Source organism: Maylandia zebra, linkage group LG12 (genome assembly GCF_041146795.1).
Source record: "Maylandia zebra isolate NMK-2024a linkage group LG12, Mzebra_GT3a, whole genome shotgun sequence".
In the NCBI taxonomy this organism is placed as follows: domain Eukaryota; kingdom Metazoa; phylum Chordata; class Actinopteri; order Cichliformes; family Cichlidae; genus Maylandia; species Maylandia zebra.
The window spans coordinates 16,961,155-16,976,290 of NC_135178.1; the positions used below are offsets into that span (position 1 = coordinate 16,961,155).

The 15,136-nt window shown below is 41.2% G+C and overlaps 2 protein-coding genes across 3 annotated transcripts; one reads left to right on the plus strand and one right to left on the minus strand.

Annotated features, from left to right (window-relative positions):
* Positions 1-1,420: 1,420 nt before the first annotated feature.
* Positions 1,421-9,185, minus strand: arrdc3a (arrestin domain containing 3a). Of its 2 annotated transcripts, none has more exons than XM_004544369.6 (8): positions 8,672-9,185; positions 6,717-6,798; positions 6,449-6,596; positions 6,047-6,149; positions 5,630-5,886; positions 4,861-5,017; positions 4,620-4,762; positions 1,421-4,521 (listed from the first exon to the last, which is right to left on the minus strand). In XM_004544369.6, exons 1-8 carry the CDS (start codon positions 8,949-8,951, stop codon positions 4,453-4,455), a joined length of 1,239 nt encoding a protein of 412 aa, XP_004544426.2. In that variant the 5' UTR covers positions 8,952-9,185; the 3' UTR covers positions 1,421-4,452. The 2 variants fall into 2 exon arrangements, with proteins under 2 accessions (XP_004544426.2, XP_004544427.2); XM_004544370.3 differs by having other exon boundaries at positions 6,717-6,869; positions 8,672-8,813.
* Positions 9,186-10,484: 1,299 nt separating this feature from the next.
* On the plus strand, positions 10,485-14,571 carry arsk (arylsulfatase family, member K). The gene is made up of 8 exons (XM_024804501.2): positions 10,485-10,853; positions 11,061-11,190; positions 11,285-11,444; positions 11,681-11,966; positions 12,064-12,235; positions 12,569-12,793; positions 13,180-13,395; positions 13,697-14,571. Exons 1-8 carry the CDS (start codon positions 10,665-10,667, stop codon positions 13,966-13,968), a joined length of 1,650 nt encoding a protein of 549 aa, XP_024660269.1. The 5' UTR covers positions 10,485-10,664; the 3' UTR covers positions 13,969-14,571.
* Positions 14,572-15,136: the final 565 nt, after the last annotated feature.

Here is a 15,136-nt window from a genome sequence, read left to right on the forward strand (position 1 = left end):
TAGTCACACCAGGTTGCCGAGAACCTCTGGATCACACGGGGGCTTCTGGGTAGCGGGATTATCCCGTGAGAGGAAACAGCTGAGGCCTGTGTAGCGTCAGCAATTGCTAATCAACACTCTCACCACACACACATGCATGCACACTGCCACAATCTATGGTTTCCCTTAGTTATCCCCTCCTCCTTTTTTTCTCCCCAGTCTACAGGGGTCACAAACCCACAAAGGCCCGGGCCCACAAAAGTCAAAAGGGGCCAGGGGGGGATTGAGGGTTGAGAAGAGGAGACAAAGAGAAAACTGAAGTGCTGGGTCAAAGCTGGCCGGGCTGCTGAGTCATCACTGAGGCTGGCTTGAACTAATACTTTGCAAACATTTCCAGTAAAAGTTGATGAGCTGTCTCTTTGAATTTGCCTTGTTAATTTTGGGAAAGAAAATTGAAAGCGGTTCCTTCATTCCTCCGTTTCTACTGCACGTCACAGAGCTTAGAAGTATCAGAAACTGTGAGGTCCAGTTCTGCAACAGCATCAACGTTCTTCATGTCAGTGAGATCATTTGTGCATCTTGTCCCAGCTGGATTTGCGACAAAAACAGAAGGCCCTACAACACATCCTTTCACATTCGGCGGGATCGAATTTGTTGAGCTCACTTGTGCACACATGCACATAGTTTGCAAAGAAAAATCAATTAGTAAAAAACTGGGCTGACGTAAAATGCAAGTCGATGCATTACGGATGAAATTGACTTACTGGTCTGCAAAGAGACTGTTAAACATAGTAAAGAGGTCATGTGTAGACAAACCACCAAGAGAGCAGCACTATGAAGTTAGAAAGCTGCAAGTTGTACAAGTTAAACATTTATCTGAGTTTAAACAACTAGGCCCAGTTAACTTTGGCAAACTTTAACACTGATGTCTTATTTCAGGATAGACTGGGCTAAAAAAAAAAAAAATACTGCAGTATTTTAAAAAAAATTACAGGGAATTTGAAGTTGTATTAACACAAATGTTTTTGGTTTTAACACAAAATGTGTGCATCGTCCAATATCTTAGTACTTGTGATCCAACTAAGACCCATTCAGTGTCCTTCTCAGTACCTTGTATCTTTTGCCAGCAAGGATCAGTGCTACCTTCAAACCACCTCTAGGGGCAGTGTTGTACTACTTTTCAAGAGATGATTGGCTGCCTGTGTGCTTGTAAGTCTCTTGTGACCCATTTGTATAGATTTTTTTTTTTTTTTAAGTAAAGCACTGGATAATGATTAGTCATTTAAACAACATTTGCTTTTGTATTTAGAGGATGCTTTGTTGTGATCAGTTGTATATGATGGCAGTCAGTGAAACGCAGGAAAGGTGAACAAGTGTGCAACTACTGGCCTACACTATTGCGTGTACAGCTTTGGAGGGAAAACACACACAGGAACCACAGTTGTGTAATTTAGAACAAATGTTTATTCAAATCAAGAGGAAGAACTAGACGAAAGGTTAAAGCATTCAGAACATAGTATATTCATAGAATATCAATACATCATCGTGATGGAAAAAAAATGAAAATGAAGAAAATTCTTTGAGTAATATTGCACTTTGTTTCCAAAATGTTTCAGATCCCATCTCCTACATCCCATCTCTCTGAACATTTCAGTTCCTGCCTTCTTCAGGTCAGGAATTTAGCTTAGTTTTGACACTGGACTACTCTGAGGCCCAAGCAAATGGACTATGGAATTGACCCACCTGAAACAAATATGTAAGCTTATTCATTACCGCGTAGCTTGATTCAGTTTCCCTAAGATAAAAGCCCCAACAAAGAATCGCAAAACAAGTACATTAGTTACCACAAAAAGAAAGTGTTTTGTCCCAGGTTACATAAATGTTTCTTGAAGGGAGAAGGGTGCTGATCAACAGCTGCCACTCCCTGGCCTGAAGGGGATCAGACAGGTCAGGGAGACCAACCCAAAAGGTTGTTTGTTAAAATTATAAAAACCAACCTATCAATGCCCAGAAATACATGGAAAAAGATAATAGTCAACCCTCATCAGCTTCAGAAAAAAAAAAAAAAAAAAAATGACACAATCGAGGCCTGTCCAAGATGTCTTTTTTTGTTTCTTTGTTTAAAACAACCCTTGCTTTAAATGTCTTTTTTCTGTCTTCCCTTTTTGTCCATTTAAAAAACAAAAAAAACAACCCCCCCCAAAAAAACAAACAAAAAAAAAAAAAAAAACACGGAAAGGTCTGAAAACATACAAGTGTTAAACAAAGAGAAACAAGAACAAGAGTTGCAGAGACATTGAAAAATGAAGCATCATGATCAAGTCCTTTCTGTGTCAAGGCCACTAAGATAAGATCACTTTAATAATCTGCAGTTCGCTGAGCACTGTCAGAAGCTGTACGGTTAGTTGCCAGCAGGATCTTGATAAGAGCATGCACACACCGAGCACACACACAAAGTTGCCTTAGCTATGTTTTGAAATGTAAACTTAGGGAGAAAAAAAAAAAAAGAGTTACTAATCTTAAAAAGACTGAATAATGCATTTGCGTCCTACACAACACCACTTTACTTAAAAATCCTCTAACACATGGTTAATACCAAGTAGTTATTAAATCCAGACCTTCACCACTGAATGCTTTTTTTTTCTTATTTTGTGTTTTTTTTCCTTTCTTTTTTAAAGTGCTGCTTGTCATCTTTTCCTGAATATGCTGAACCTCTGTTACAGCTGGTCTTTTATCATGAATGAGTTAGGAAACCAATGTATTACTCATTTCAATTTACTACTACTACTGCTACGACTACTACTACTTGCTCTGACCAGCATGAACAGAAGTTTAGCAACATTCCCAGCATTTCATTTGTGCTGAATTTACTTTCTTATTTCAAAAATATTTTTCCATCTTTTCTTCTTTTTTTGGAATTAGCATCCTGGCTTCACTGGTCTGGTAAAGTCTGTAATGGATGAAGTGGGAAAGTGCAGCAGGACATAAAGGGAATGTGATTCGTCTCAAAAAGAAAAAGCTGCCTCGCTCCTCTGCAGGTCTGCCTCTCGTTTTGGTAGTGAACAAAAACTTCATTATTTTTTCTAAGCAGTGCAATTAAAACAAAAACCTCAAAACTTTATCTTCTCTCTCTCTTTTTCCTCCTTTTAACAAGTGAGAAGACCACCTGAGACAGTGCTAGTCGGGCAGTTATGCAAGCCTGGCTTGCCCTGAGATTAGGAGTAGAGGGGCTGCAAACAATTAGGGTGAGTCCCTCAATAGGGCACCACTTTATGTCTCACACACACACACACAAATTATACACACACCCACGCAAGCAAGCGCTTTTCCCGTCAGCTTCAAATTGAGTGGCAAAAGTCTGCAACCCTGCTAGTCCAAATCCAGAGCCACCACGAAGCTAAAATTGTTGCAAGCTTTTCTGTGACTGGAGCGAATACGAGAACAGAATAACAAGGAGGGAAACCACAGATTCAAGCTTAGGAGGCAATGTAGTTTTAAAAAAAAGAGAGAAAAGAAGAAAGCTTCCACATAAAGATTAAGTCTGTTGTACAAGTACTGTCTGGTTGTTGTTAGTCACAAGAAAATGAAAATTCTTAAACAACTTAAACAATTTCAGTGCATTGTTCTTGTACTTTTCAGTCTTCGTTTTGCTTTTGCTTTTTTAAAACAAATCCTACTCTCAGCGATACTCAGAGTGATGCAGATTTCAGTCTCATAGTCTCATAGTCTGGTGCGTTGCAAGGCTGAAACTAAACTATTAGTGATTATTTTTTAAACTCTCATTAAACAGAGCCACACAACTCAAGTAAAGAACAAGATGTGCAAAACAAATCCATAAATGAGGCAGAAGGACCTAGTATTTGCTTTTTTTTGATGACTGATGCTGCTGCTGAAAGCTTACTTTCAGGACTATGGTGGTGACACCTTTTTCTCTTCATCCCATTTCCTTAAGGTGAGTTCTGCTGATGAACGGACATGACAAGTTCTGTCCTTTGTGAGAGGAACTAAGTCCTTATGTGCCACAGGTACAGAAGAGTCAGGGGTGAAGAGGAGCTTGGCAGGCTGAGCCGTGGCGGTTCTTCCTCGTCATCGTCATTGTCGTTGTCAATACCATCACCAGGGCTCGCGCTACTAGAGGGTCTTTTTTTTTTTTTTTACCCCGCCCTCTTCGCATACAGAATGGATACATGTTCATCTGTACATATGTCACCCTCAGCAAGCTGACACAGGAAAGGAAAGACACCCGGAACTGGTGACTCCCATTTCTCTTGCTGAGGGAAGGCAGGAACAGATTCGTCCAACCTGACTCACTCGTTTTTGTTTGGGTTTTTTTGGTTGGATATTCTTGTTTTTCCTCTTATTGTCAACAGCATTTTGTAAATGCTGTCAGCTGAGAAAATAATCAAAGCTGAGCCTTACAGCTAGGCTTCTTTGAGTTTCCCCAAACATCTCAGGGGAATTGCTGGGATATCCTCAGCGTGATGGGCAAGCATCAAGTCTGCGCTCCTCTGTACGGCTGGCATGATCTGGGTTAGGATCAATCTAGAATGGGGGAAAAGAGGGGGAAAAAAGGTGTTTATTCAAGGAAACAAACTGTTTTTGAGACTCTAAAGGAAGGTCATTTGCCATTTGGTGCTTACCTCAGAGTACAGGGGAGGGGGCTGGAAGCGGAATTCGTGAATATAGGCAAAGAGAGGTCCGTCCAGCTCCTCGCGGGCTGCTGGGACATCCAGACAGCTCTGTCTCTGCTCTTCCGTCACAATTTCAGCGTAGCTTGGAGGAGCTGCAAATGAAGACGAAACAACACTTCAGCATTCTTGCGATTACGATCCCTTGATTAAAATAGAAAAAGATGCTTCATGACAATGAGATCAAACGTACCTTCCGGCCTTTCAGGCAGACCCATGCCCAGCCAGCTCATGCTGCACTGGCTGCTGACGCTGGAGGTGCGGGAACCAAATGGGTGAAGAGGGATGGTTCCGATGACAAGAGGCAGGTTCAGGGACAGGTTGATCGCTCCAGGTATGTCTACATACACCTGAGCACAGACATAAGAACACCACAACCGTTTAGCATATGCAAAAAATAAAATAACATGTCATACAGGGTTATAAAAAATGTAAAAGGGCTATGATCAGTCTAATAAAAGGCTCTGGAGCTGAGCAGTCAGCATAAAATGAAATGGCTCCTATATCTTCTCAGAAGTACTCGAACCAGGACTGGGTTAGGCATTAGTTTGACAATATGTAGGTCACTGTCATGAGATCAGTTGCTTACAAAAGGTATAAGCAACCTAGCATTTCTGTTCATGGTGTAAAGCAGGTATAAGCACCCTGATGGCAGGTGCTGCCACAGATATTCTGGGCTAATGCTCTTAGCTGCATGTGGAGATAACAACTGGTGCAATCCAAGGCCTAGTTTTGGCAATGTGAGCTGAGTCAGCCAGGTGCTTTACCAGAAGAGATATTGACTTAGTAGGAAATATAACTTCTACAACAGAATGGCACTTAAAACAAGTAATAATGTGGTGGTGGTAAGGTCAGGGGAGTGTACTGGAAGTAGCAAGACTTGTGTTTCCAAATCTACAATATCTGGATATACACTGAAAGATTATGTGAAAGTGATCTAAACGCCTCATTATTGTGCTCACCATGAGAGAGTACTCCACTCTGATAATGCTGCAGTCCAGGATGGAGGGGGAGACTGGCGGGATCTTCAGCATCTTTCCGTTCCACGTCTCCGTTTTGCCCGAGGACAGAGATTCTCCCCGCAGGTTAGCCACCAGCTGCTTGACATCCTTCATCTTCCCTTTGGCGTAGAAGGTCTGAGTCTGGTAGATGGCCGCCTTTGGCACGACCATGCGTGATGAGCAGTTCTCGATCTCAGCAAAAATCTGGATTGACTCCCCTACAGAGTTAAAAGGACAGGAAGCAAGTTAGCTGAAGTTTATCTACATTTATTTATCAGGTGTGTTTTTGATAATCAATGCAGAAGCTGCAGGGACTTCCACTTACTTATCTGGTTACGAGATAGCTAAGAAAGTCATTAATTATTCACTTATTCTTACCTGGGGTGTATCCTTTCCTCTCAATTTTGGCACTTAGGGAAATAGGACCTGAGGTGCAGAACCAACAGCAAAGTGTCTTATCTTTTGTGCCGGCCTGTGGTGACTGGGGAAGGTGGGGAAAAATAAAGACATTATTTTTTGCCACAATAAAAGCTAGATTGATAATCAAACACCAGCTACTCCATAGTTATAACAATAAATAGCAGCCAAATGTTTTCAACACTTGTTCTGTATTTATTTTTCCATGATTCAGGGTGTCTACAGTGTAACCTGCTGAAATTCCCCATAATTAGGAAAATTATGCCCTAAGTGACTCATACTACGTTTTTATTTCCTTCATTCAGTGCCATCACCAGCTAACAGGCTCATTCACTGGTCAAGTGAATTGAGTCGTAAGCTTACCAGCAATAATGGAGTGTTGATGTCAATGTGCTCAAAGACTGTAAATTCTTTCTTGGTCTTCATGGGTAGGAGCCATGGCCTGTGGAGTTCTGCCTTTACCCAATAGCGCACGCTGCCATGTTTCCCTTCGAAAGAGGTAGCCAGAGGTCTGCAGGAAAAGAGCAGAGCAGGAGAGAAGGGAGAAATAATGTTATAATCACAGTACAGCCAAAAACAAAACCCCAAAATAAAATAACTGCAAGTCTCCTAATATTTATGAAACACTTACGTCTGTGGAAGCTCAAGGCTGAATGCATACTCATGTCTTCCTGAATGGATAGTGGTGAGTCCTTCCTCCGAGTTATCATCGTCTGAAAAACAAGGAGGACAATAGTCCAAACACATATATACCATACCTGCGTAAAATGCTCTACGAAGGCATCTGAAAGTCATACCAGAAAAAAAAAAACAAAAAAACAAAAAAAAACACAGGGTGGGGGAGAAAAAAGAGAATAAAAAGGAATTTACTATAATATCTGGCCGATTTAAAACTTATGTTAATGTATTGAGAGATAAACAGTACACCAATATTTAGAGGAAAGTAAAAGAAGTTGATTGTTTGATGGTGTCAGAAACTGAGCCCTTTTCCCTTCCTTCTTTCTTCTAGTGTTATTCCCAAGAACAATGAAGTGAATCAAAGAGATCCAATGTATGATGCTAATACATTGAGGCTATTATGGGCTGTGTGGAGGTTCGACAAAAATCTTAAATCTGCGCTTTAAAAATAAATAAATACTACATTTAAAAAAAAATCGGGCACAAGTACAGGAAACTTAGAATTTCACTGCCTAGCAGAAGAATGAAATGTAGTTTTGGACAGGGTTGTACAATTCGAACTGCATTTTCTTTTTTTTTTTCTTTTTTAAAAATACATGAATATATATTTTTTTCAGTTAAAACACAAAGAGTGATTTTTGTAAAGAGCTAGGGTGCGCTTCTGCCAGCTCAGCACTCCCTCCCTCCCTCCAAGCAGCAGCAGCAGCCGTGTGGTAAACAAGTGCAGAGCTGTCACTCAAACGGCAGACTCCAGCAGGAGGAGACCGGCCTAAACCGGAGCGAGCAGCTTCCCACAGCCACCCAGCCTTCATTACGCATTCACTGTGCGACACCGCAGTACCGACCTACCTACTACACAGCAACAACGTATCAAAGAGCATACTCCGAACAAAAACTGCAGCAATTTCTCCACTTTAAACGACAATCTTTCGATTTTATTAAAATTATTTTTTTTATCGCTATCATTTTATGAGTTATCATGTTTGCTTAAGGGCTGAGCTAGTATATAGTTTTCATTATTATTATTATCGTAACGGTATAAATGTTACCTTCCTTAACTGTCTGGGTTTCCTCCCCCTTTTTTGCACTAAAAAGTGCACTAAATAAAAGTACAGAAATGACCGTTGGTTAAGCACAGTTAGACTGCTAAACACACCTATAACAAGACAACATTTCGCCTAGCAGAATACACGTTTACCAAGGGTTTAACCATAGGGATAAGTATAGGAACAAAGTATCAAGCACTGCAGCTCCTTATACGTTTCAAACCGCACGTACTTTCATCTGGTAGCTACATTTTACAGCTTTTTTTCCCCTTCACCGAAAAGTTGCAGAATTTTCTGTCTGCAGGGTAATGATGTCATCAGCCACAGATGAACATCGCAGCCAATGGCAGGCAGCCGGAGGTAGGGGCTTGCGTCTTTACCCCGCCTCTCCCGGTCCAGTTTTCTGAACAGGATTGAACCGCTTTGAACAATAGGGGGAAACTTAAGAAAAGCTACAAAGAAACACTCTTTAAGATGTGGTTCTGCAATGAAATACACTTACAGAGACTCTAAACACTGCTTTATTTCTCTGGGCCTAATAAAGAGAAGCAAAATCAAAACCAACCTTACGCTGGACGTTAAATACATCGAGCAGAGCTGCTGTCATTCATTCTGACACCTTGACACAAACAAGCAACCACGGAGCTGTATGTTACGAGCGTAAAAACATCATACATAAAAGCGCCGTCAGAAAATGCAGCATTATGAAAGTTGGTCAACTTTTTAATCGTGTCTATCACTCTTGTTATCCTTCAGCTACACCTTTCATTGAGCCCGAGGCCACTAAGAGCATCTCACCCATCAGGTCAAGTGAGAAGCAAGAACTTCTGCAGGAAAATAAAATCAAAAAACAAGTCCTCACCTCTCTCGTGTCCGATTAGGATGTCTTTGTGGTTCAGATATTCCACTTCTTCTGTGTAGTTTTGCGTGTAAGCAGTGTTGGATCCAGCATTTCTCGATTCAGTCCAACGAACTTTTGCAAATCCTTTCGCGTGGATTTTGAGAGATTTCACGCGGATTTCTCCGGTGACTTCGATGATCACCCTCCCTGAGACGCAGTCCCCGCTCGAGAAAACGGGGACATTGCTGTCATTGAGACAGTCATAGCTTACTGTGAAGCTCTTTACCTTTCCTAGCACCATGGTGGAAAGAGGCTACACAGACCTTGAAATACTAAAAAAAAAGAAAAGACTCAATGAAGAAATATCTCATAGAGCCGTTTTTCCGGACACTGATCAGTTTACCACCTCTGCAAAAAGCAGCAGGCACGATCAGTGGCTTCTTCGAGGGCAGTTCATTGAGATCTAGTAACAGCAACTGATGCTGTTATCATCTGCCTATCTGCTCGCTAGTCCCAGTCAGACAAGGAAACCCCGGTAGCTCAGCGCACTTTAAACGACTGCCAGTGTGGGGAAAAACAACCTCTGGGCGCATGCGCGGGGCTTCACTGCCCCCTCCTTCCGCCTTCTGGAACAAGTGTGGCACACAACCAGATGATAAGTAAAGTCAAACAGCTGAAAGACTACACAAAGAAATGTTCGCCAAAAAATATCGTTCGAGAGGAGAGGCTTTAAATCTGATTCGATTTATTGAAAATATACGAACAGATCTAACAAAGTATCACCCAGACTTATTTCTAGACTTTTGATTCAAAGAATGAGAGAAGAAATGGAACCCTCTCGGCCCTCGATTTTAATGAAATTACAGATGCCCTGGCTTTATGGTATGTGATGCAGCAACGATTCATGGCTCATACATCAGCTATGAATCTTCTTATAGGTCTACAGCTCTACAACCCCAGCCCTGCATCGGCATTTGGTCTCTGTGCACACACACATTACATCTGCGATGTAATCCACACAAATAGTTTCACATTATCAGATTTACTGCAGCGTCTGCATCTGTGCACAATCACCAAAAATAAGAAGAGCTCGATTTTGTTGGATGATGCCTGCAGCACTGTCAATAGTATGAATTGTTTCATAGTGTTTAGCCTGGGGATCTAAGGTGAATGTATCAGCCAGCTTCTTATATATTCGCATGTAAATCAAACTTATTATTTTGTGGAAAGATTAAATGAATCCACGGCACGGCAGACATCATCCTTGTGCTGAAGTCCTAGTTTAAAGATAAACAACTCTGAGGATCAAGACGCCACCTCGCGGCGGTCGTTGTTCCCAGCGTGGGCGGCAGTATCACCTGTTGAACGTCACTGCAACTTACTGTTGGTTCAACCAACAGCTAGTTAGGGCCAGTGACATCACTTCTGATTTCAATTCAGTGATAATTACAGGGCATAAGATAACATTTTGTAATGTTATGCTACCTAGAGCCATCTTTCCGAGAGCCTTTACAGTTATAGTTAGTTACACAGAAATTGCGATATGTCTCTGTGTCCATGTTCCGTAATTAGATCTACAGTAAAGATTGGCGCTAATTAATTAAACACAGATTGTATTTGATTAAGAGTTCCATCCACACATCTTTTCCTTATCTAATTAGGGGTCTGGAGTGGTGCGAATTTGCTCTTTTTATGCTTAGATAAATGCTGCCCTCTACAGTTGGCATTTTGTAATGACAGGCTAAGGTAAGATTGGTTTTGATATTATTTGTGTTCTTGCTGCTAAGTTCTTCTCATCTCCTGCTGGTGTTAGAATTACTGACAGTAGGTGTGATTTATGTTAAATATTTGTTTTTAAAAAATTTTCCGCTTAAACGGTGATATTTGCATAAATAGTCAGTTTTTAATGCATGTTAGAACGTCAACAAAAATGAAACCTCTTATTTTGAAAGCGTAACCGGGATGTGTACAACATATCAGGCTGAGGCGCTTGTAGGCGAGCAGGAACTTTGTGATGCCCACTAATAAAAGTCGAATGCTTTTCCGACGGGTCTTTTCTTTCACGTCTATAACTTCAGGAGGACACGAAGCTGTCATGAACATAATAGTGCTGGGTTTCATTTTCCTTTCTCAGCAATGTGGTCAAAGTATTTGCCAGAAAGCATCCAAACCCAACATTGTGATGGTGATGAGTGATGCATTTGTAAGTATGACTTAAATTTCAGTGCTTTATTACTAGATAGTTACTCTTAATAGGTTAAAACAGAATGAGAAAGCTGTATTGTCCATCAAAATTCAACAGCATTGCAGAGATGCTTTATATTTTGTGGTTGAATATTTCCTTGTTATCTTCATGTACAACTTGCATCTGTGTATCTTGATCCCCATATGACTTTTTGTGTCTCTTGAGGATGGTCGATTGTCCTTTGACCCTGGCAGCAAACTTGTACAATTGCCATATACAAACTATCTCAGGCAGCTCGGCTCCACCTTTCTTAATGCTTACACCAACTCGCCCATCTGCTGCCCTTCCAGAGCAGGTAAGCGACATATTTGCCCTCTAGAAAAAAAATCTACTTTGACTTTCTTTTAAAATTGCATGTTGTAATTCAGCTGCTTAAACTTTGCTCTCAGCAATGTGGAGCGGTCAGTATGTTCACCTCACTCAGTCGTGGAACAACTACAAGTGCTTAGATGCAAACACAACCACGTGGATGGATTTGCTGAAGGAGAATGGGTATCGTACCAAGATGATAGGCAAGCTGGATTATACATCTGGGGCTCACTCTGTCAGGTACTGTTGTAAATGTAAGGTTTAACGTGTAGCATGGTCTCAGTAGGAAAACACTTTCGCTTTCCTCTTCTTATTTTTTCCCCCCAAATTAATATTATGCACAGACACACACACACACACAATCACACAAGGAAAAATGCTAGTGGCAGTAACAGACTGTCTGCGTGCATTTGCATTTGTTTCCAAACAGTGCCTTTCACATTTTTCCACTTCCTGTTTTTGTACATGTGTTGCAGTAATCGAGTTGAGGCATGGACACGAGACGTCCAGTTCCTCCTGCGCCAAGAGGGCCGGCCTGTTTCTGAACTTGTTGGGAACAAGTCAACTGTAAAGATCATGAGCAAAGACTGGGAAAACACAGATAAGGCCACGCAGTGGATCCACCAGACAGCTGCGTCCACCACACCCGAGCCTTTCGCTCTTTACCTTGGCCTCAATTTACCTCACCCGTATAAGACTGAATCCCTGGGGCAGACTGCAGGGGGATCCACCTTCCGTACGTCACCATACTGGCTCACAAAGGCATGCTTTTTCCGTCTCTGTTTTTTTTTATTGCACTTTGTGTCAAAAAAAAAATCCCTGAGTGAAACGAATTTTTGTTTTTTTTTCTTACGCACAGGTGAATTCTGACCTCATCTCTGTTCCCAAATGGTTGCCTTTGGCTGCCATGCACCCTGTTGACTACTACTCCACCTTCACCAAAAACTGCAGCGGTGTTTTTACCGACGATGAAGTCAAAAGCATTCGGGCCTTCTATTACGCCATGTGCGCCGAAACCGATGCCATGCTGGGTTAGTTGACAGCAGTAATTCGCTACATTCTGGTCTCACAGCTGCTATTTTGGACTGAAACGATGGTTTTGAGATCTTAAAGAAAAAAACCAAACATGCCTGGAATGGTGTTTTCTTTGAGCTTACAAATGCAGTGTAGAAAAAAAAAGATACAAACCATCATTTTTACAAGATTTAAAAGTGGAGAGTTAAAGCATATGAACCTCACAGACACACTGTCTGTGGCACTGCTATCTTTTCTCTGCTGTTTGAATAAAGTTTTTGATTGAATTCACAGAAAATCCCAAAATGGATTGGCTCTTACTCCATCTTCCACATGCTCTGTCTCACCAGGTCAAGTGATTTCTGCATTGAGAGAGACCGGCGTGCTTAACAACACAGTCGTGATATTTACGGCTGACCATGGGGAGCTGGCCATGGAGCACCGGCAGTTCTATAAGATGTCGATGTTTGAAGGAAGCTCCCACGTTCCCCTTCTCATCATGGGGCCTGGGCTCATCTCTGGCCAGCAGGTCAACCAGCTTGTATCTTTGGTTGATCTCTATCCCACTGTGCTGGGTAAGGAGGCAGACAGACAACATAGGATGTTGTGGATCATCTGCCTCATGTCACCCTCTCCCTAACATCCTCCTCTTTCACACCAGCCCTCTGCATGTCCTTCTTCACTACATGCGCAAAGCTTCTCTGTGGTCTTCCTCTTTTTCTCCATCTTTGAGATCTTTTGTTCCATTTATCCACTCTGCACATGTCCAAACCGTCTCAGCCTTGCCTCTCTGATCTTGTCTCCAAACCAGTTGACCTGTGCTCAGCTCAGCCTCCTGCCTTTTTTTTCAGTGCTGCCACTGCTGTTTGACTACTGTCTATAAAAACAGCATGAAAGCGGTGGTAAATATTGATTTGATTATTTCAAATCGAACGTTGTGACACATTTTTATATTTTGCAGAGATTGCTGGGATTTCAGCAGTAGGGAATCTAAGTGGCCAGTCCCTCCTTCCTCTGCTGTCCACATCTATTGCTTTTTCTAACCAACAGCAGAGAGCCTGGGCATTCAGCGAATATCATGGTTGTAACGTCAACGCCTCTACTTACATGCTGCGAAGTGATCAGTGGAAATACATCACGTACGCCGATGGCCTGAGTGTTTCCGCGCAACTCTTTGGTGAGCCTAAAGCTTCTGACGCTAACTTCAGCTTGTCTTCGTATGTGTCTGTTACGACCCGGCTCAAAAGCCGCAACATAAAAAAGGAGACGAATACCAGAGTGTTAGTGAGAAGAGGTTTTATCTTAAATTGGCATAGCAGGTAAAATGGCTGGTGCCATCAAGGCAAAAACTAGTGAGTTTCTCGAAAGTCCGCCTCAGGTGTGCTTTTATCCGCACCTGACTAGGTGTGGCCAATTAGGGGCTGCAGAGGGGTGTAACAGTGTCCTTTAATTGTTTTTCTCCTGCTTTTCTTTTGCAGATCTCACACTGGACAAGGATGAACTTCACAATGTGGTTCACAAATTCCCAGATGTGCAAGCACATCTGGAGAAGCAGTTGCGTAGCATCGTGGACTATCCAAAAGTGTCTGAAGCTGTTCACGTCTACAATAAAAAAGCATTCGGTGCATGGCGCCTTAGCTTAGGGAGAAACTATAGTCAAGTCATTGGTAACCTCCGGTGGCATGTGGATTGGCAAAAAGATGCATTAGCCAATGAGAGAGCCATTGACAAGTGGCTCTATGGCTATTAGTGATATTTTATGTCTAATAACTAGTAGAACAAATTGAAATTGCACTTTGATAAAGTTTGGATCTTTGTGTAAGTCGTTGATCTGTTCTGCGGTGTCTCATGTTAGTACTGCAGTGGTTACAGTGATTGATAACCTACAGATGTCCTAGGCTCACAGTATGACACACTTCAGTCTACATCTCTGACATCGTCCCCTTCATACAAATTTCCACCAGTGTTTCAGGGACTTTACATGATTTTCTTTGTAATGTAGTGTAAATTACTTCTGTAATTTAAATGTATGCAATTTATGTAATTTAAACCAAAGTATCAGTTATAATTAATTATTGTCCATAGCCCAGATGACAATTTGCACAGCCCTGAAGTTTCAGAACAAACACAAGGAATAAATAATTTTCCTCCAAAAACTAAATGCTGTTAGGACTGTGCATGTTTTTCTAAGAGAATCATCTGTGTAGTGTTTACCCACAGAATGTAAAACATGTTGTATCAGTGGCATGATGTACAGTTTACTTTACCTTTTTAGAAAGTTTTTATGGTGAATTTTAAGGTATTTTTGTGCTCTTTATATATCTATATAAATTTTGGACTTTTTTGTAAGTCATTTTCAGATGTGTGCACTGATAATATAATATCCAATTTCACTGTACACGTGCAATGACCACAAATATTATTATCATTGTTATTGTTATTGCTTCAAACTCCATGCATTTGATGATGGTGAACTGGCAATGATGACTGGGTTATAAGAACAACTGGAGAACAATTTAGGCTTCAAAAATAAAGGTAAAAAAAAAATTTTTTTGACCCTTTATTTGAGCATTTTCTGCAGTGAAAGAAAAACAAATAAGAAACCATGAAAAAAATTAGATCTGTCTAGTTGCATCTTTAAAGTTTAAAAACCAATACTCTAGAACCTGATAAACGGGATTTTAAAAATATTGTTTAATAAATAATTATTCAGTTACAGATCAGACTTAAAAATGATTGCACCTTTTACTTCTCCGTTTATTTAATCTTGTCAAATTTCACGCTGCACTGGTAGTTGGCTGTGGACAATAGCACGTAAAGCAGACTGTAAACAAAGCTCAACAATTGAAGAGGCTTTCCAGCTGAAGCGCCGCTTTGAATTTTATTTTGAAAGTCCAGTCTCGTTACTTTTCTTCTAC

Coding starts and splice junctions, on each gene's coding strand:
- arrdc3a (XM_004544369.6), bottom strand. CDS start 8,951: ATGGTGCTAGGAAAGGTAAAGAGCTTCACAGTAAGCTATGACTGTCTC. Junction 6,799..8,671: donor CCTAATCGGACACGAGAGAG/GTGAGGACTTGT, acceptor CTTGTTTTTCAG/ACGATGATAACTCGGAGGAA. Junction 5,887..6,046: donor GAGGAAAGGATACACCCCAG/GTAAGAATAAGT, acceptor TTAACTCTGTAG/GGGAGTCAATCCAGATTTTT.
- arsk (XM_024804501.2), top strand. CDS start 10,665: ATGCCCACTAATAAAAGTCGAATGCTTTTCCGACGGGTCTTTTCTTTC. Junction 11,967..12,063: donor CACCATACTGGCTCACAAAG/GCATGCTTTTTC, acceptor TCTTACGCACAG/GTGAATTCTGACCTCATCTC. Junction 13,396..13,696: donor TGTTTCCGCGCAACTCTTTG/GTGAGCCTAAAG, acceptor TTTCTTTTGCAG/ATCTCACACTGGACAAGGAT.